At 50.4% G+C, this 20,531-nt stretch overlaps 1 protein-coding gene across 1 annotated transcript in view; it reads right to left on the bottom strand.

The window, feature by feature from the left end:
• Nucleotides 1–19,982, bottom strand: part of snf8 (SNF8 subunit of ESCRT-II) — a 72,912-nt gene extending 52,930 nt beyond the window's left edge. Inside the window, exons 1-5 of the mRNA XM_059962399.1 lie at nucleotides 19,752–19,982; nucleotides 14,210–14,260; nucleotides 13,768–13,906; nucleotides 11,555–11,659; nucleotides 5,787–5,859 (exon numbers count right to left, since the gene is read on the bottom strand). Coding sequence (XP_059818382.1) covers nucleotides 5,787–5,859; nucleotides 11,555–11,659; nucleotides 13,768–13,906; nucleotides 14,210–14,260; nucleotides 19,752–19,805 — 422 coding nt within the window. The 5' untranslated portion in view covers nucleotides 19,806–19,982. The remainder of the gene's footprint in view (nucleotides 1–5,786; nucleotides 5,860–11,554; nucleotides 11,660–13,767; nucleotides 13,907–14,209; nucleotides 14,261–19,751) is intronic.
• Nucleotides 19,983–20,531: the final 549 nt, after the last annotated feature.

Below are 20,531 nucleotides of genomic sequence, written 5' to 3'. Positions count from 1 at the left end.
TCTCTCCGGAGCGCTTGTCCCGTCTGTTTCCGTCCGGAGCGCTTGTCCCGTGTGTTTCTCTCCGGAGCCCTTGCCCCGTGTGTTTCCGTCCGGAGCGCTTGTCCCGTGTGTTTCTCTCCGGAGCGCTTGTCCCGTGTGTTTCCGTCCGGAGCGCTTGCCCCGTGTGTTTCTCTCCGGAGTGCTTGTCCCGTGTGTTTCCGTCTGGAGCGCTTGCCCCGTGCGTATCCGTCTGGACCGCTTGCCCCGTGTGTTTCCGTCTGGACCGCTTGCCCCGTGTGTTTCCGTCAGGACCGCTTGTCCCGTGTGTTTCTCTCCGGACCGCTTGCCCCGTGTGTTTCTGTCTGGAGCGCTTGTCCCGTGTGTTTCTGTCTGGAGCGCTTGTCCCGTGTGTTTCCGTCCGGAGCGCTTGTCCCGTGTGTTTCCGTCTGGAGCGCTTGCCCCGTGTGTTTCCGTCTGGAGCGCTTGCCCCGTGTGTATCTGTCTGGAGCGCTTGCCCCGTGTGTTTCCGTCTGGACCGCTTGCCCCGTGTGTTTCTCTCCGGAGCGCTTGCCCCGTGTGTTTCTCTCCGGAGCGCTTGCCCCGTGTGTTTCCGTCTGGACCGCTTGCCCCGTGTGTTTCTCTCCGGAGCGCTTGCCCCGTGTGTTTCTCTCCGGAGCGCTTGCCCCGTGTGTTTCCGTCTGGACCGCTTGTCCCGTGTGTTTCCGTCTGGAGCGCTTGCCCCGTGTGTTTCCGTCTGGAGCGCTTGCCCCGTGTGTATCCGTCTGGACCGCTTGCCCCGTGTGTTTCTCTCCGGAGCGCTTGTCCCGTGTGTTTCTCTCCGGAGCGCTTGCCCCGTGTGTTTCCGTCCGGAGCGCTTGTCCCGTGTGTTTCCGTCCGGAGCGCTTGTCCCGTGTGTTTCCGTCCGGAGCGCTTGTCCCGTGTGTTTCCGTCCGGAGCGCTTGTCCCGTGTGTTTCTCTCCGGAGCGCTTGTCCCGTGTGTTTCTCTCCGGAGCGCTTGTCCCGTGTGTTTCCGTCCGGAGCGCTTGTCCCGTGTGTTTCCGTCCGGAGCGCTTGCCCCGTGTGTTTCCGTCCGGAGCGCTTGCCCCGTGTGTTTCCGTCTGGAGCGCTTGCCCCGTGTGTTTCCGTCCGGAGCGCTTGCCCCGTGTGTTTCTCTCCGGAGCGCTTGTCCCGTGTGTTTCTCTCCGGAGCGCTTGCCCCGTGTGTTTCCGTCTGGACCGCTTGCCCCGTGCGTATCCGTCCGGAGCGCTTGTCCCGTGTGTTTCCGTCTGGACCGCTTGCCCCGTGTGTTTCCGTCTGGACCGCTTGTCCCGTGTGTTTCTCTCCGGACCGCTTGCCCCGTGTGTTTCTGTCTGGAGCGCTTGTCCCGTGTGTTTCTGTCTGGAGCGCTTGTCCCGTGTGTTTCCGTCCGGAGCGCTTGTCCCGTGTGTTTCCGTCTGGAGCGCTTGCCCCGTGTGTTTCCGTCTGGAGCGCTTGCCCCGTGTGTTTCTCTCCGGAGCGCTTGCCCCGTGTGTTTCTCTCCGGAGCGCTTGCCCCGTGTGTTTCCGTCTGGACCGCTTGCCCCGTGTGTTTCTCTCCGGAGCGCTTGCCCCGTGTGTTTCTCTCCGGAGCGCTTGCCCCGTGTGTTTCCGTCTGGAGCGCTTGTCCCGTGTGTTTCCGTCTGGACCGCTTGCCCCGTGTGTTTCCGTCTGGAGCGCTTGCCCCGTGTGTATCCGTCTGGACCGCTTGCCCCGTGTGTTTCTCTCCGGAGCGCTTGTCCCGTGTGTTTCTCTCCGGAGCGCTTGCCCCGTGTGTTTCCGTCCGGAGCGCTTGTCCCGTGTGTTTCCGTCCGGAGCGCTTGTCCCGTGTGTTTCCGTCCGGAGCGCTTGTCCCGTGTGTTTCCGTCCGGAGCGCTTGTCCCGTGTGTTTCTCTCCGGAGCGCTTGTCCCGTGTGTTTCTCTCCGGAGCGCTTGTCCCGTGTGTTTCCGTCCGGAGCGCTTGCCCCGTGTGTTTCCGTCTGGAGCGCTTGCCCCGTGTGTTTCCGTCTGGAGCGCTTGTCCCGTGTGTTTCTCTCCGGAGCGCTTGTCCCGTGTGTTTCTCTCCGGAGCGCTTGCCCCGTGTGTTTCCGTCTGGAGCGCTTGCCCCGTGTGTTTCCGTCTGGAGCGCTTGTCCCGTGTGTTTCCTTCCGGAGCGCTTGTCCCGTGTGTTTCCGTCCGGAGCGCTTGTCCCGTGTGTTTCTCTCCGGAGCCCTTGCCCCGTGTGTTTCCGTCCGGAGCGCTTGTCCCGTGTGTTTCTCTCCGGAGCGCTTGTCCCGTCTGTTTCCGTCCGGAGCGCTTGTCCCGTGTGTTTCTCTCCGGAGCCCTTGCCCCGTGTGTTTCCGTCCGGAGCGCTTGTCCCGTGTGTTTCTCTCCGGAGCGCTTGTCCCGTGTGTTTCCGTCCGGAGCGCTTGCCCCGTGTGTTTCTCTCCGGAGTGCTTGTCCCGTGTGTTTCTCTCCGGAGCGCTTGCCCCGTGTGTTTCCGTCTGGACCGCTTGCCCCGTGCGTATCCGTCCGGAGCGCTTGTCCCGTGTGTTTCCGTCTGGACCGCTTGCCCCGTGTGTTTCCGTCTGGACCGCTTGTCCCGTGTGTTTCTCTCCGGACCGCTTGCCCCGTGTGTTTCTGTCTGGAGCGCTTGCCCCGTGTGTTTCCGTCCGGAGCGCTTGCCCCGTGTGTTTCCGTCTGGAGCGCTTGCCCCGTGTGTTTCCGTCTGGAGCGCTTGTCCCGTGTGTTTCTCTCCGGAGCGCTTGTCCCGTGTGTTTCTCTCCGGAGCGCTTGCCCCGTGTGTTTCCGTCTGGAGCGCTTGCCCCGTGTGTTTCCGTCTGGAGCGCTTGTCCCGTGTGTTTCCTTCCGGAGCGCTTGTCCCGTGTGTTTCCGTCCGGAGCACTTGTCCCGTGTGTTTCTCTCCGGAGCCCTTGCCCCGTGTGTTTCCGTCCGGAGCGCTTGTCCCGTGTGTTTCTCTCCGGAGCGCTTGTCCCGTCTGTTTCCGTCCGGAGCGCTTGTCCCGTGTGTTTCTCTCCGGAGCCCTTGCCCCGTGTGTTTCCGTCCGGAGCGCTTGTCCCGTGTGTTTCTCTCCGGAGCGCTTGTCCCGTGTGTTTCCGTCCGGAGCGCTTGCCCCGTGTGTTTCTCTCCGGAGTGCTTGTCCCGTGTGTTTCTCTCCGGAGCGCTTGCCCCGTGTGTTTCCGTCTGGACCGCTTGCCCCGTGCGTATCCGTCCGGAGCGCTTGTCCCGTGTGTTTCCGTCTGGACCGCTTGCCCCGTGTGTTTCCGTCTGGACCGCTTGCCCCGTGTGTTTCCGTCTGGACCGCTTGTCCCGTGTGTTTCTCTCCGGACCGCTTGCCCCGTGTGTTTCTGTCTGGAGCGCTTGTCCCGTGTGTTTCCGTCTGGAGCGCTTGTCCCGTCTGTTTCCGTCCGGAGCGCTTGTCCCGTGTGTTTCTCTCCGGAGCCCTTGCCCCGTGTGTTTCCGTCCGGAGCGCTTGTCCCGTGTGTTTCTCTCCGGAGCGCTTGTCCCGTGTGTTTCCGTCCGGAGCGCTTGCCCCGTGTGTTTCTCTCCGGAGTGCTTGTCCCGTGTGTTTCTCTCCGGAGCGCTTGCCCCGTGTGTTTCCGTCTGGACCGCTTGCCCCGTGCGTATCCGTCCGGAGCGCTTGTCCCGTGTGTTTCCGTCTGGACCGCTTGCCCCGTGTGTTTCCGTCTGGACCGCTTGTCCCGTGTGTTTCTCTCCGGACCGCTTGCCCCGTGTGTTTCTGTCTGGAGCGCTTGTCCCGTGTGTTTCCGTCTGGAGCGCTTGTCCCGTGTGTTTCCGTCCGGAGCGCTTGTCCCGTGTGTTTCCGTCTGGACCGCTTGCCCCGTGTGTTTCCGTCTGGACCGCTTGTCCCGTGTGTTTCTCTCCGGAGCGCTTGTCCCGTGTGTTTCCGTCCGGAGCGCTTGACCCGTGTGTTTCCGTCCGGAGCGCTTGTCCCGTGTGTTTCCGTCTGGACCGCTTGCCCCGTGTGTTTCCGTCTGGAGCGCTTGCCCCGTGTGTTTCCGTCTGGAGCGCTTGCCCCGTGTGTTTCTCTCCGGAGCGCTTGTCCCGTGTGTTTCTCTCCGGAGCGCTTGCCCCGTGTGTTTCCGTCTGGAGCGCTTGTCCCGTGTGTTTCTCTCCGGAGCGCTTGTCCCGTGTGTTTCCGTCTGGAGCGCTTGCCCCGTGTGTTTCTCTCCGGAGCGCTTGTCCCGTGTGTATCCGTCTGGAGCGCTTGTCCCGTGTGTTTCTCTCCAGAGCGCTTGTCCCGTGTGTTTCCGTCTGGAGCGCTTGCCCCGTGTGTTTCTCTCCGGAGCGCTTGTCCCGTGTGTTTCTCTCCGGAGCGCTTGCCCCGTGTGTTTCTCTCCGGAGCGCTTGTCCCGTGTGTTTCTCTCCGGAGCGCTTGCCCCGTGTGTTTCTCTCCGGAGCGCTTGCCCCGTGTGTTTCTCTCCGGAGCGCTTGTCCCGTGTGTTTCTCTCCGGAGCGCTTGCCCCGTGTGTTTCCGTCTGGAGCGCTTGTCCCGTGTGTTTCTCTCCGGAGCGCTTGTCCCGTGTGTTTCTCTCCGGAGCGCTTGTCCCGTGTGTTTCTCTCCGGAGCGCTTGCCCCGTGTGTTTCTCTCCGGAGCCCTTGCCCCGTGTGTTTCTCTCCGGAGCGCTTGCCCCGTGTGTTTCTCTCCGGAGCAGTTGCCCCGTGTGTATCCGTCCGGAGCGCTTGCCCCGTGTGTTTCCGTCTGGAGCGCTTGTCCCGTGTGTTTCAGTCTGGAGCGCTTGCCCCGTATGTTTCCGTCTGGAGCGCTTGTCCCGTGTGTTTCAGTCTGGAGCGCTTGCCCCGTGTGTTTCTGCCACGAGTGCTGCCGAGAGTGCTTGCGCCAAGTCTTTCTGCTGAGAGCACTTGCGTATTTTCGCTGTGGTGGACAGTGCTGCAATAATTGCAGAAAAGTATTCCTACTTTATATAGGCTGTGAATTTATCAGATCATTCCTGCTTTCACTATATGTTACTGTTATTTTAGGTTTTATGTGTTATTTGGCATGATCTGGTAGGTTATTTTTTGGGTCTGCGAGTGGTCACAAATTTTCCCCATATAAATAAATAAATGGTAATTGCTTCCTCACTTTACGACATTCCGGCTTACAAATCACTTCATAGGAGTGGTCTACCTTCCAATAGCAGGGGAAACCTGTATTCTTCTTGTAGCTTATAGTAATTTTTCGGAACTGCCACAAAACAAATTTGTGTCAGTGATGATAAACCTGATTCTGAGATCTACCAGTACTCATCTGCTCTGTACAATCACTTCCGAAAGACCAGCAACACTGCAACATGTAGAGACCTGCGAAGTTAATCCACGATGAATACTCAATGAGTTGGCAAACACTCGGTGATGAATGAATACACAAAGGTAACCGATGGGCCAGGTGACCTCCCTCAGTGCTTTGAACCTAAGAAATAGGAGCAGGAGTCGGCCATCTGGCCCGTCGAGCCTGCTTCGCCATTCAATCTCACGGCTGATCTGGCCACAGACTCATCTCCACCTACCTGCCTTTTCACCATAGTCCTTAATTCCCCAACTCTGCAAAAATCTATCCAACCGTGTCTTAAATATATTTACTGAGGTAGCCTCCACTGCTTCATTGGGCAGAGAATTCCACAGATTCACCACCCTCTGGGAAAGGCAGTTCCTCCTCATCTCCGTCCAAGTCCAGACAGATTTGATTATCGACTGCCATTAGGTACAGATGTTTCTTAACAATCCAACAATGATTCCCGCTGTACTCACTGACTGACGTCTTGAGCAAACTTGCCTCTTCCTTTCAGCACGCGCTGATGCAGTTCGTCCAGTGTGATCAGACCTGGCCAGGGATACAACAAAAACTGGAATAAGTCCTGCACAGGTCCCATTCATCTATTACCCCCCAGCTGAGCAACACCACTACCTCAGACTGACTATTGTACACAAGCTCCTCCATCTCACCCCATAACCACCGTCCCTTTCTCTCTCTGGGATCTCTACATTCTGATCAGGGCCCTTACACATTCTTCAGGACCAGGTTCAGGAACAGTTATTACCCCTCAACCAACTTGAAGCAAAGGGGAAACTTCACTCGCCTCATCACTGAACTGTTCCCACATATTGCTTAATGATTTATTATTATTTTGCTTGTTTTTTTGTTGTTTCCTTTATTTACTGAATTCATTGGTGTTATTTCAGAGGATTTGTCATGGGTTCAGTATGAAAGCACCGTTATAAAAAAGGCACGGCAGTGTCTCTGCTTGGAGGTGCATAGATTCGGCCTGTCATCTAAAACTTTGACAGACTTCTATAGATGCACGGTAGAGAGTATATTGACGGGTTGTATCACAGTTTGGTATTGAAGCACCAATGGTCTTGAGCATAAAAGGTTAGAGAAAGTAATGGATGTGGCCCAGTCTTTCACAGGTAAAGCCCTCCCCAGCATTGAGCACATCTACAAGGAAAGCAGCATCCATCATCAAGAACCCCAGTATCTACTTCATGCTTCTCTTCTCGGTGCTGCCATCAGGAAGGTACAGGAGCCTCCGGTTCCACCTCAACGGGTTCAGGAACTTATTACTCCTCAACTATCGGGCTCTTGAACCAGAGGGAATAACTTCACTCAACTCAACTCCGAACCCATTCCACAACCAATGGACTCACTTCAAAGGAATCTACAACTTGTATTCTCAATATTTATTGCTTACTTATTATATTTTTATATATTTTTTCTTTTTGTTGTTTTTTGCACATTGGTTGTTTGTCCGTCTCTGTTGTGTGCGGTTTCTCACTGATTCTATTGTGTCTTTCTATTTACTGTGAATGCCCACAGTAAAACGAATCTCAGGGTTGTATGTGGTGACATATATGTACTTACTTTGAACTTTGTACTGCTGCCACAAAACAACAAATTTGACAGTCAGTGCCTGAACCAGCAGACCATGCTGTAATTCCAGCCCGGCTCTACAGAGTATCCAGCCTTTGGGCATTGTTTATCCCAGACTCAGCCTCAATGCCTTACAAGCTGACCTAATATATTCTTAACTTTACTTGAAAAATGTTTTGCAAACTAAGGCTTTTATACTTTTCCTATTGCAAGTAAGGCTGGGAGGATCTGCATTCCCCACTCTCTGAAATGCCTGTTCTTCATCTCCTCTAGTTGTAAAGGAAAAGATAACGTTACAGATGAAAGAAACGCACACAAAACGCGAGAAGAACTCAGCGGGACATGTAGCGTCTACGGAAAAGAATAAACAGTCGACGTTTCAGGCTGAGACCCTTCATCAGGACTGACAGGGAAGGTAGAAGATGCCGGAATGAAAAGGTGGGGGGAGGGGGAGGAGGATAGCTGGAAGGTGACGGGTAAGGCCAGTTTGGTGGGAAAGATCGAGGGCTGGAGAAGAAGGGATCTGATCAGAGAGGAGAGTGGAACGTAGGAGAAAGGGAAGGAGGAGGGGTCATTGGGGGTGGGGGAGAGTAATAGGCAGGTGAGTAGTATTAAAAGGTCAGTGTGGGGAATGGGGGGGGGGGGTTCAGAATTTTATTCAATGGAAGGAGAAATCGATGTTCATGACATCAGATTAGAGGCTACCGAGACAGAATGTGAGCTGTTGCCCCTCCATCTTCCTCCTCTTGGCACAAGAGGTGGCCATGGATCGACATGTCAGAAAGGGAATGGAAATGAAATATTTAGCCACCAGGAAGTCCTGCTAGTGGTGGATGATGCAGAGGTGCTCAATGAAGTGATCCCCCAATTTATGATGGGTCTCACCTGTCGGAGTGATGCGGAGGTTGCATCAGGAACACTGAACACAGTCGGTGACCCCAGCAGATCTGCAGGTGAAGTGTTGCCTCACCTGGAAGGATTGCTTGGTGCTCTGAATGGAGGTGAGGGAGGAGGTGAATGGGCTGGTTTAGTTCTTAGGGTGCTTGCAGCATTAAGTGCCTGGAGGGAGATTAGTGGGGAGGGACAAATGGACAAGGGAATGGTGGAGGGAGTGATCCCTGCAGAAAGCGGAGAGTAGGGAGAGGTAAGTTTAGTGATAGGAGCCCTTTGCAGATGGCAGAAGTTGCAGAGGACAACGTGTTGGATGCAGAGGCTGATGGGGTGGTAGGTAAGGACAAGAGGGATCTATCACTGCTATGGCAGATTCACTATTATGAAGATAGGGTGAGCGCAGATGTATGGGAAATGGAGGAGATGCAGGTGAGAGAGGGAAACACCATTCTTTAAAGGAGGAGGACATCTCTGATGTTCTGAAATGGAAAGCTGTGCCCTAATAACAGATACGGCAGAGGTGACGAGACTCCGAAAAGGGAATATCATTTCTACAGGAGATAGGGTGACAAAAGGTATTGTCGAGATAACTATGGGAATCTGTAGGTTTATGAAAGATGTCAGTTGAAAGTTTGTCTCCAGAGATTAGAGTTTAGCTTTGTTTGTCATATGTACATTGAAAGATTAAAACGTACAGTGAAGTGGGGAGCATGCCAGAATAAAAAGGTGGAGGTAAGGGGAAGGAGGCTAGCTGGAAGGTGTTAGGTGAAAGCCAGGTGGTGGAAAAGGTCATGGGCTGGAGAGGAAGGGATCATAGAAGAGTGGGAGAAAGGGAAGGAGGAAGGGACCCAGGGAGAAGTGATAGGCAGGTGAAGAGAGCTAAGAGACCAGCGTGGGGAATAAAGATGGGAGGAGAAATCAACATTCACGCCATCAAGGTTGGAGGCTATCCAGATGGAATATAAGACGTTTCTCCTCCACCTTGAGGGTGGCCTCAACTTAGCACAAGAAGACCGACATGTTGGAGCGGAAATGGAAATCAGAATTAAAATGCTTGGAGAGAATGTATAAGCTCCTCACAGACAGAACCCAGATCGCTGCTGCTGTAAAGCGCTGCACTAACTGCTACACAACCATCTATGCTACGCTGTTGTCCATCGTCTGAAATGGAACATTCTGCAAACTAAAGCTTTATAGAAAAGCCTGTTACTGTTACAAGTGAGGCAGAGAGGGTCTCCAGAACTTCATTCCCCTCTCTCTCAACAGTCTGATTTTCTTCTCTAGTTGTACCTCTTCAGACACTTTTCAAACACAAGGAAGAGTAACCACAACGAATATTTCCTCACACAAACTCCAGGTTAAGCCCACCCCACCTTCACATCTATACCCGGTCACTGCTCTGAAAACACTTCAAATGCTGGTATTTATGTAGTGATGCATATTTTATTCCATATCAGTGCCATAACCTCTAAACTTATTCTTCATATAATTCCTTATAAGTATTGAATACTATTTTTTTCTTGCATGTTGTACCCTGACCAACACACTACAGCAAATTCATAATACACGTAAGTGTACACTTTATTAGATACCTCCTGTACCTAAGTGGTCAGTGAATGTATGTTCATAGTTTTCTGCTGTTGTAGCCCATCCACTTTAAGGTTTGACATATTGTGCATTCAGAGATGGTCTCCTGCACACCACTGTTGTAATGCATGGTTAGAAACATAGAAAACCTACAGCACAATACAGGCCCTTCGGCCCACAAAGCTGTGCCGAACATGTCCTTACATTTAAACTACTTGGGCTTTACTCATAGCCCTCTGTTTTTCTAAGCTCCATGTAGCCATCCACTAGTCTCTTAAAAGACCCTATCGTTTCCACCTCCATCGCTGGCAGCCCATTCCACGCACTCACCACTCTCTGCGTAAAAAACTTACCCCGACATCTCCTCTGTACCTACTTCCAAGCACCTTACAACTGTGCCCTCTCATGCTAGCCAATTCAATGCCTCTCATTATCTTGTACACCTCTATCAAATCATCTTTCATCTACCATCGTTCCAAGGAGAAAAGGCCGAGTTCACTCAACCTATTCTTGTAAGGCATGCTCCCCAATCCAGGCAACATCCTTGTAAATTTCCTCTGCACCCTATGGTTTCCACATCCTTCCTGTAGTGAGGCAACCAGAACTGAGCATAGTACTCCAAGTGGGGTCTGACCAGGGTCTGATACAGCTGTAACATTACCCCTCGGCTCCTAAACTCAATCCCACAATTGATGAAGACCAAACACAGTACGCCTTCTTAACCACAGAATCAACCTGCGCAGCTGCTTTGAGCGTCCTATGGACTCGGACCCCAAAATCCCTCTGATCCACCACACTGCCAAGAGTGTTACTATTAATACTATATTCTGTCATCATATTTGACCTACCAAAATGAACCACTTCACACTTATCTGGGTTGAACTCCATCAGCCCAGTTTTGCATCCTATCAATGTCCCACTGTAACCACTGACAGCCCTCCACACGATCCACAACACCCCCAATCTTTGTGTCATCAGCAAATTTACTAACCCAACCCTCCACTTCCTCATCCAGGTCATTTATAAAAATCATGAAGAGTAGGGGTCCCAGAACAGATCCCTGAGGCACACCACTGGTCACCGACCTCCATGCAGAATATGACCTGCCTACAACCACTCTTTGCCTTCTGTGAGCAAGCCAATTCTGGATCCACAAAGCAATGTCCCCTTGGATCCCATGCCTCCTTACTTTCTCAATAAGCCTTGCATGGGGTAACTTATCAAATGCCTTGCTGAAATTCATGTACACTACATCTACGGCTCTACCTTCATCAATGTGTTTAGTCACATCCTCAAAAAATTCAATCAGGCTCGTAAGGCATGACCTGCCCTTGACAAAGCCATGCTGACTATTCCTAATCATATTATACCTCTCCAAATGTTCATAAATCCTGTCTCTCAGGATCTTCTCCATCAACTTACCAACCACTGAAGTAATACTCACTGGTCTACAATTTCCTGGTCTATCTCTACTCCCTTTCTTGAATAAAGGAACAACATTCGCAACCCTCCAATCCTCCGGAACCTCTCCTGTCCCCATTGATGATGCAAAGATCATCGCCAAAGGGTCAGCAATCTCTTCCCTCACCTCCCACAGTAGCCTGGGGTACATCTCATCTGGTCCCGGTGGTTTATCCAACTTGACACTTTCCAAAAGCTCCAGCACTTATCTGAGTTACTGTCACCTTCCTGTCAGCTTGAACCACTCTGACCTCTTTCATTAAAGGCATTTTCACCCATAGAGCTGCCTGCCACTCACTGGATTTTTTTTTGTTTTTCACACCATTCTCTGTAAACTCGAGAAACTGTGTGAAAATTGTAGGTCAGCAGAGTCTTGAGATACTCAAACCAACTGATCTGGTGCCAGCAATCATTCCACAAAGTCACTTAGATCACATTTCTTCCCCATTCTGATGTTTGATCTGAACAACAACCGAACTGCTTGACTACGTCTGCATTCTTTTATGCATTGAGTTGCTGCCACATTAGATATTTGCATTAACAATGCGTACAGGTGTACCTAATGAAGTGTGAACAGTGAAAAAATTTGATCCTTGAAGACAAAAACTTCACATGCACCTTAGTTCTTCACTTTAGTCTGGAAAGTGACTTTAAAGTTCCAACCATGAACAAGGCACTAAGACACATGCAAGAATTCTCAGTGAAGTACCTCCATTTCTGTGTTTCAGAGCCAGACAGACTTCAATAATCTGCACCCCCAACTCGTAGTAAAAGTCTCCAACACCAAGCATCTCTGACCAGAATCCTTTTCCAGCTGAAAAGAAGCAGAGATACTCAATACTGTAACTGATACTTTGATTCATTTTTAAATACACCACCATAACAGGGTGCACACACAGTACCTTACACACACTTTAATTGTAATTTAGTTTTTTTAATGTAACACACTGTACTGTTGCTACAAAACAATAAATTTCATGACATATATCAGTGATATTGAACCAGATTCCAAGGCCTTCTCAAACTGCTATCCACTGAATTGCAAAGGAGTCACTCCCTGGCTCTGCTTATCTTGAGGGATAGATATCTCGATGGAGTGCGTCGGTATCTGAGAACAGTTTGTACTACCAGGGAGGCTGATGTACAATCACAGAACATCTCTTCAGTTGACGGTTCCCTCCTACACCCACATAGACATTTAATTGGCTTCATTTGTCACACATATATTGAAACATACAATGAAATGCATTGTTTACGTCAACAACCAACACAGTCCAAGTTGTGCTGTGGGCAGCCCGCAAGTGTCACTGCCACCAGTGTGGACAGTGTTAGCTTACTGACGGGTATGTCTTTAGGAAACCCACGTGGTCACGGGAAGAACATGCAAACTCCTTTCAGACAACAGCCCAGGCTAACTGCTACACTACCATACCACCCTTTTTTTAAAAACAGATTTTAAAGATCTATAATGCAATTTTGGAGAGCTTTCTTGTTCAACTGCAAAGTCAAATGTGAGAGGGAACAGAATGCTCAACAGTTTCTCCCCGCACGCTGTCTTATCAAACACTCCCAGAACGGGTACAATATGGGTCAGATTCAGGGCAATGTTCCCTCTTCACTGTACCATCTAACGCGGCCGGGGCAATGACAGCATGGATTAGGCACAGTAAAGCCCCTTGGGCTCCCATCAAACACCTTCAGGACGAGTATGTAGTGTTATAATTTGTAACTTCAAAACACTAAAGCAATTCAAAGGAAGACAGAGAAATCCAAAGTGTTTAACTTTAAGCAAGGTGCACACGTATCATGACGTATGCAATTCACGTATTTTTACCTATAACCTGCAGTGAATTATTTAAGCAAACTAGACTGTCTAATCAACCAATACATTCTTGCAAGATTACTCAATTATTACTGAAATATTAAATACACAACACGTAGCAATACACAGAGTGCTGGAGGAAATCCACAATGAGCTACTTTGTGTGTTGTTCGAGATTTCCATCTGCAGTCTCCCATTTCGCCAGGGCAGGGAACTCTCCCTTCCATAGACGCTGTTTCTCCAGCATTGATTGTGTGAGTGCGAGAGAGTGTGTTACAAGACACGGAGGCTCGTACTGTGAGTGTTACTTTAAGAGGGCCTGAGTGAGGCAGGACTATGACGTCAGTCACAGGCTGTGGAGGAGGGAGAGGAGGTGCTGAAACTTTAGCTTGTCACTGCTACGGTTTGGAACTCTTCAATGCCCAAAAAATTGGGTTGATTATCGGCACGCAGTGCACAACGGATGTGTGACTGTCACTTTGTGTAATCCATATGTGTGGATTTGTTGGAGTATCCTGTGGTACCACTTTCGTTGGCCTTTGATTGGAATCAGGGAGTTGAAGACAATATTCCTGTGACTGTCATCTGGTGATATGTCAAGTGGATTTCAGAACAACTCAACGGACGAGATCTTCAACGATTGTTATTTTGTTTACCCAGCTGGGAACCTGTGACTCTTCGAAATCTCCTACTCTCTACACAAATCTCTCACTCACTTATTTTGTGGATTACTGAACTTTTCTACTTTACCATTTTAAGACTTTAAGAATTGTTCCTAGTCTGCATGTACACACTCATACACACGCACAACACTGTTAACTTTGTTTATCTCATTTAAATTACTATATTCTGAGTAGATACTAATAAAGATTGTGGTTTTAAGATTAAAACCTGACTCAGTGTATAATCTATTACTGCTAGTACGTAACAAGTGCAAGACACACAGACAGACTCAGGATTTACAGCATCTACAGAATCTTGATTTCAAGTATGTTATGGGTTAGGAATAGAGTACAGCTCTATCTACACGATCCCACGCACACAAAGGTCGTGCGATGTGGAAGGGTAAAGGGAGACCAGAGAGAAACAAGCAGGCTTACATGCAAGGGGGTCCACTCCGATCGTTGCACACATGTCTTGAAACTGAACTCGGAACTGTGAGCTTTTCCGTATCTCCTGCTTGTGTTTGCTGGCAAATTCTTCCAGATGTGTCTTGAACATTTCCAGCTGTTTCGACATCTGCAAAATGCAAGACAAACTTTGAAATGATTGGATAGCCATCCATTGGTATCTCCATCCAGAGAGATGCAGAAACTTGAAGAAAAACACAGGGGATTCTGCAGATGCTGGAAATCTTGAGGAACACACACAATGTGTTGGAGAAACCTTATGGTGAAGGGTCTCAGCCTGAAACATTGACCTTTCCATCGACGCTGCCTGACTTGCTGAGCTCCCCCTAGCTCTTTGTGTGTGTTCCTCAGCAACATCAGAAACTAAAGTGATAATGTGAAAGGAAAGCAGCCCGAACCAATGGGCACTGACCTGGGCCAGCTGGTCTTCAGCCATCACTGTTCCTCTCTCCTTATACTTGGCCTAAACAACAAAAAAGTACATTTATTATCAAAGTATGTTTCCCATGTGCAATCTTGAGATTAATTTTCTTTCAGGCACCCACAGGAAAACAAAGAAATACCATAAGACATAGCAGCAGAATTAGGCCATTCAGCCCATTGAGTCTGCTCCACCATTCCATCATGACTGATTTATTTTCTCCCTGAACCCCATTCACCTGCCTTCTTCCCGTAACCTTTGATGCCCTGACTAATCAAGAACCTATCAACCTCTCCTTTAAATATACCCAATGACTTGGCCTCCACAGCCATCTGTGGCAATGAATTCCACAGATTTACCAACCCCTGGCTAAAGAAATTCCTTTTCATCTCTGTTCTAAAGGGATGTCCATGTATTCTGAGGTTGTGCCCTCTGGTCATGGACTCTCCAATATACAATAGAATCCATGAAAAAAGTGCACACATAACCAACATTTAATGTGCAAAAGAGGATAAATCATTCAAACAATAAAAAAGAAAACAAATATTACCGAGATCATGGGTTACAGAGTCCCCAGCCTGTGGATTCAGTGAAGCCATCCACACCAGCCCAGGAGCATGATGGTTGTAGGGCAACTACTGTTCCTGAACCTGGTGGCGTGGGACCCAAGTAGGCAAATTAGAGTCACACACAACCTGTTGGTTCCTTAAGGTAACCGTAGCCAGGAGTAGTAATGAGGACAAGCTCCCACTACCTATTAAATACTCCCAATGGCGTAGGACTCAAATAGCCTCTGACAACCAAGTCCAGCTCCTGGCCCTCACGTGCTGCTGGCTACTAGGCTCATTGAGGAGAAGGAAGACTGATCTCAAACCACCGCTGCCTTGTAGTTACATCCGCTTATGGGGAAGGCTTCAGGAGTAAACCCAGAGGGAAAAATCCAAAGCTAGGGTCCCTACGGCAGTCCAACGTTGAGTTTGACGTTGACCAGTAACTCCTGGTGCCAAACTGTATCGGTCTCTGCCGTTCCTTTGGGTTCATCAGATGTTTGAAGAGGGGGAGCCTGCTACACGGGCAACAGCTTGCTCCCCATATCATACTGCCCAGGCTTGTGTATACAGACAGCTAGGACGCAACATCCATGGTCAACCCCGACCGACATACACAAACTGTAAACTCAATGTGCTGAATGAAGGTTAGTATTTCTACCTGCAGCGAAGTTTCAGGGAGCCTCATACCCGTGCTTTGGTATATACTAAAATTGTAAAAATTGGCAAGAGTTGTAGTTTGAGGTACAAGCCAAAAGACCCTCTGAGTAAACTCGCCATAGACGACCTACTTTTCTCAGTCTAATCCCCACATCTTCGGTCGGTCTTAAGACTGGAGCACACACAATAACTGAATATTTTACAGAAATAAGCTCTGCAGTCACAGAAAGAAAAACATTTCTCCTAATCTCTATTCAAAATCTCTTACTTTAAGATTTGCCCCCTCAATTCTAGACTCAGTTCAGAATCAGGTTCAGGTTTATTCTGACAGACATTGTAAAACTTTTTGTCAATTCCTCACAGAATACAGTTTATTGATTATCTTAATGATATCACCTCTCATTCTTGTCTACTCCAATATGGGTGAATCTTCTTCGAATCTCCATTTAAAGGGTAAGTCACTCACTCAAGGAATTTGACAAAGATTACTTCTTCAATGGTTTTATCGACTTTTATGGGTTCTATTTCGAGTTTTTCCCTTCAGGGAGGGTTCTGAACCTGAACCCTCAACCCGCAGGCTCTGACAAAAGGTGCTGCCGGAGTCTGCTCCTGACAGACAGGTCAGAGGCACCAGCAGAAGGAGCAGGCCTTCCACTCTTGATCACAATTCCTCTCCTCCATTAGTGGTGTCTGCACAATAGCCCATGCAGAAATACACAAATTGTGACTAAACAGGTTGATGAAGGTAGAGCCGTAGATGTAGTGTATACGGATTTCAGCAAGGCATTTGATAAGGTTCCCCATGCAAGGCTTATTGAGCAAGTAAGGAGGCATGGGATCCAAGGGGACATTGCTTTGTGGGTCCAGAACTGGCTTGCCCACAGAAGCCAAAGAGTGGTTGTAGACAGGGCATATTCTGCATGGAGGTCGATGACCAGTGGAGTGCCTCAGGGATCTGTTCTGGGACCCCTTCTCTTTGTGATTTTTATAAATGACCTGGATGAGGAAGTGGAGGGATGGGTTAGTAAATTTGCTGGTGACACAAAGGTTGGGGGTGTTGTGGATAGTGTGGAGGGCTGTCAGAGGTTACAGCGGGACATTGATAGGATGCAACACTGGGCTGAGAAGTGGCAGATGGAGTTCAACCCAGATAAGTGTGAACTGGTTCATTTGGGTAGGTCAAATATGATGGCAGGATATAGTATTAATGGTAAGACACTTGGCAGTGTGAAGGATCAGAGGGATCTTGGGTTCTGAGTCCATAGGACAGTCAAAAGCTGCTGCACAGGTTGACTCTGTGGTTAAGAAAGCATCAACCGTGGGGTTCAGTTCAAAAACTGAGAGGTAACATTGCAGCTATATAGGAACCTGATCAGACCCCACTTGGAGTACTGTGCTCAGTTCTGGTCGCCTCACTATAGGAAGGATGTGGAAACCATAGACAGGGTGCAGAGGAGATTTACAAGGATGTTGCCTGGATTGGGGGAGCATGCCTTATGAGAATAGGTTGAGTGAACTTGGCCTTTTCTCCTTGGAGCAACGGAGGATGTGGGGTGACCCGATAGAGGTGTACAAGATGATGAGAGGCATTGATCGTGTGGATAGTCAGAGGCTTTTTCCCAGGGCTGAAATGGTTAGCATGAGAGGGCACAGTTTTAAGGTGCTTGGAAGTAGGTAAGTAGGTACAGAGGAGATGTCAGGGGTAAGTTGTTTTTTTTAAACGCAGAGAGTAGTGAGTGCGTGGAATGGGCTGCCAGCAACCGTGGTGGAGGTGGAAACAATAGGGTCTTTTAAGCAACTCCTGGATAGGTACATGGAGCTTAGAAAAATAGAGGCTATGGGTAACCCCAAGTAATTTCTAAAGTATTCTGCTGTCGGTTTTCTATGTTTCTAAATCTTTCAAATATAAAGTGAACCCACATTGCAATGAGAGGTTGGTCATGATTAGACTGAACTCCTGACTCAGCAAGGACCTGGACCCATTGCAATTTGCCTATCACCACAATAGGTCAACGGCAGAGGCAATCTCAATGGCTCTCCACATGGCTTTAGACCACTTGGACAACACAAAAACCTACGTCAGGATGCTGTTCATCGACTATAGCTCAGCATTTAATACCGTCATTCCGACAATCCTCATTGAGAAGCTACAGAACCTGGGCCTCTGTACCTCCTTCTGCAATTGGATCCTCGACTTCCTAACCAGAAGACCACAATCTGTGTGGATTGGTGATTACATATCCTCAATAATGGCACAGCTCAGGGGTGTGTGCTTAGCCCACTGCTCTACTCTCTCTACACCCATGACTATGTGGCTAGGCATAGATCAAATGCCATCTATAAATTTGCTAACGATACAACCATTGTTGGTAGAATCTCAGATGGAGACAAGAGGACATACAAGAGCGAGATATGCAACTATTGGAGTAGTGTCACAGCAACAACCTAGCACTCAATGTCAATAAGACAAAAGAGCTGATTGTGGACTTCAGGAAGGGTAAGACAAAGGAACACATACCAATCCTCAGAGAGGGATCAGAAGTGGAGAGAGTGAGTAGTTTCAAGTTCATAGGTGTCAAGATCTCCGAGGACCTAACGTGTTCCCAAGATATTGATGCAGCTTTAAAGAAGGCAAGACACTGTCTATACTTCATCAGGAGTTTGAAGAGATTTAGCATGTCAACAAAAACACTCAAAAACTTCTACAGATGTACCATGGAGAGCATTCTGACAGGTTACATCACTGTCTGGTATGGGGGGGGGGGGAGGGGGGCTACTGCACACGACCGAAAAAAGCTGCAGAGGGTGGTAAGTCTAGTCAGCTCCATCTTGGGTACTAGCCTACAAAGTATCCAGGACATCTTTCGGGAGCGATGTTTCAGAAAGGCAGCGTCCATTATTAAGGACCTCCAGCACCCAGGGCATGTCCTTTTCTCACTGATACCATCAGGGAGGAGGTACAGGAGCCTGAAGGCACACACTCAGTGATTCAGGAACAGCTTCTTCCCCTCTGCCATCAGGGAGGAGGTACAGGAGCCTGAAGACACACACTCAGTGATTCAGGAACAGCTTCTTCCCCTCTGCCATCAGGGAGGAGGTACAGGAGCCTGAAGACACACACTCAGCGATTCAGGAACAGCTTCTTCCCCTCTGCCATCAGGGAGGAGGTACAGGAGCCTGAAGACACACACTCAGCGATTCACAGACAGCTTCTTACCGTCTGCCATCCGATTTATGAATGGACATTGAACCCATGAACACTACCTCATTTTTTATATATATCATTTCTATTTTTGGACAATTTTTAATCTAGTCATTGCATGTATACTGTAACAAATTTACTTCTTTTTTCTTCTCCTATATTCTGTATTACGTTGAACTGCTGCTGCTAAGTTAACAAATTTTCAAGACACATCCGGTGATAATAAACCTGATTCTGAATTAACTTTTTGGAGGAGAGGGAGAGAAAGGGGGTGAGATGGTTAAAAGGGAGAGGGGAGGAAACGGAAAGAGATGGAGGAAGTTGAGGGGAGGCAGATAATGATGGGAGGAAAATGAGGGGATGAAAGGAACGAGGGGAGTGAGGGAGAGGAGTGAGGGAGAGGAGTAAAGGAGGGGATGAGGGAGCAGAAAAGGAAGGGACAAGGGGAGTGAGGGAGTGGAGTGAGAAAGGGGATGAGGGGAGTGAGAGAGGGGATGAGGGGTGTGAGGGAGGTGTAAAGGAGGGGACGAGGGGAGTGAGGGCGAGGAGTGAGAGAGGGGGCGAGGAGAGTGAGAGAGGGGATGAGGGGAGTGAGGGCGAGGAGTGAGAGAGGGGGAGGGGGAGTGAGAGAGGGGGTGAGGGGAGTGAGAGAGGGGGTGAGGGGTGTGAGGGAGGAGTAAAGGAGTGGACGAGGGGAGTAATGGCGAGGAGTGAGAGAGGGGACGAGGGGAGTGAGGGCGAGGAGTGAGAGAGGGGACGAGGGGAGTGAGGGCGAGGAGTGAGAGAGGGAGCGAAGGGTGTGAGAGAGGGGATGAGGGGTGTGAGGGAGGAGTAAAGGAGGGGACGAGGGGAGTGAGGGCGAGGAGTGATAGATGGGGGCGAGGGGAGTGAGGGAGGGGATGAGGAGTGTGAGGGAGGGGATGAGGAGTGTGAGGGAGGGGTAAAGGAGGGGACGAGGGGAGTGATGGCGAGGAGTGATAGATGGGGGCGAGGGGAGTGAGGGAGGGGATGAGGAGTGTGAGGGAGGGGTGAAGGAGGGGACGAGGAAGTGGATGAACGGAGGCGGATGGCGTTGAGAGGTAATGAGGAGGAGTCACGGGCAGCAGAGGCACCAGTCACCCACTTCAGCGAGCTTCTTCCGGGCGATGGCTCCGGCCCCGACCCCCCTGCGGTGCATGGCGATCCTCAGCTTTGTGTCGCCGCCGAAAGAGAACCGTCAGAACACGGAGCGCGAACCGCGGACACCACCAGGCCCAAAGCGCCGGCCAAAACCTCGGTCCACGTCCAACGATCAAACGCCAGGCCCATTCCCGGGCTCAGGCTCCGCCTCCCGCCGCAAAACAGAACCAGTCGCCGCCCCCGCCCTCCACTTCCTTCGATCCACCTCCACCCGCAACCCACTATCGCTCAATATGCACCCTCAAACCTCTGTCCGTCTGCACCCTCCCGTCCCTCTGTCAGTCTGCACCCCCCCCGTCCCTCTGTCAGTCTGCACCCCCCCCCGTCCCTCTGTCAGTCTGCACCCCCCCGTCCCTCTGTCAGTCTGCACCCCCCCCCCCGTCCCTCTGTCAGTCTGCACCCCCCCCCCCGTCCCTCTGTCAGTCTGCACCCCCCCCCCGTCCCTCTGTCAGTCTGCACCCCCCCGTCCCTCTGTCAGTCTGTACCCCTCCCGTCCCTCTGTCAGTCTGTACCCCCACCCCGTCCCTCTGTCAGTCTGCACCCCTCCCGTCCCTCTGTCAGTCTGTACCCCCCCCCCCCCCGTCCCTCTGTCAGTCTGCACCCTCCCCCCCCCCGTCCCTCTGTCAGTCTGCACCCCTCCCGTCCCTCTGTCAGTCTGCACCCCCCCCCCCGTCCCTCTGTCAGTCTGCACCCCCCCCCCGTCCCTCTGTCAGTCTGTACCCCC

This window comes from Hypanus sabinus, unplaced genomic scaffold, assembly GCF_030144855.1.
Source record: "Hypanus sabinus isolate sHypSab1 unplaced genomic scaffold, sHypSab1.hap1 scaffold_673, whole genome shotgun sequence".
Classification (NCBI taxonomy): domain Eukaryota; kingdom Metazoa; phylum Chordata; class Chondrichthyes; order Myliobatiformes; family Dasyatidae; genus Hypanus; species Hypanus sabinus.
This window is presented reverse-complemented; position numbering and strand designations above follow the sequence as displayed.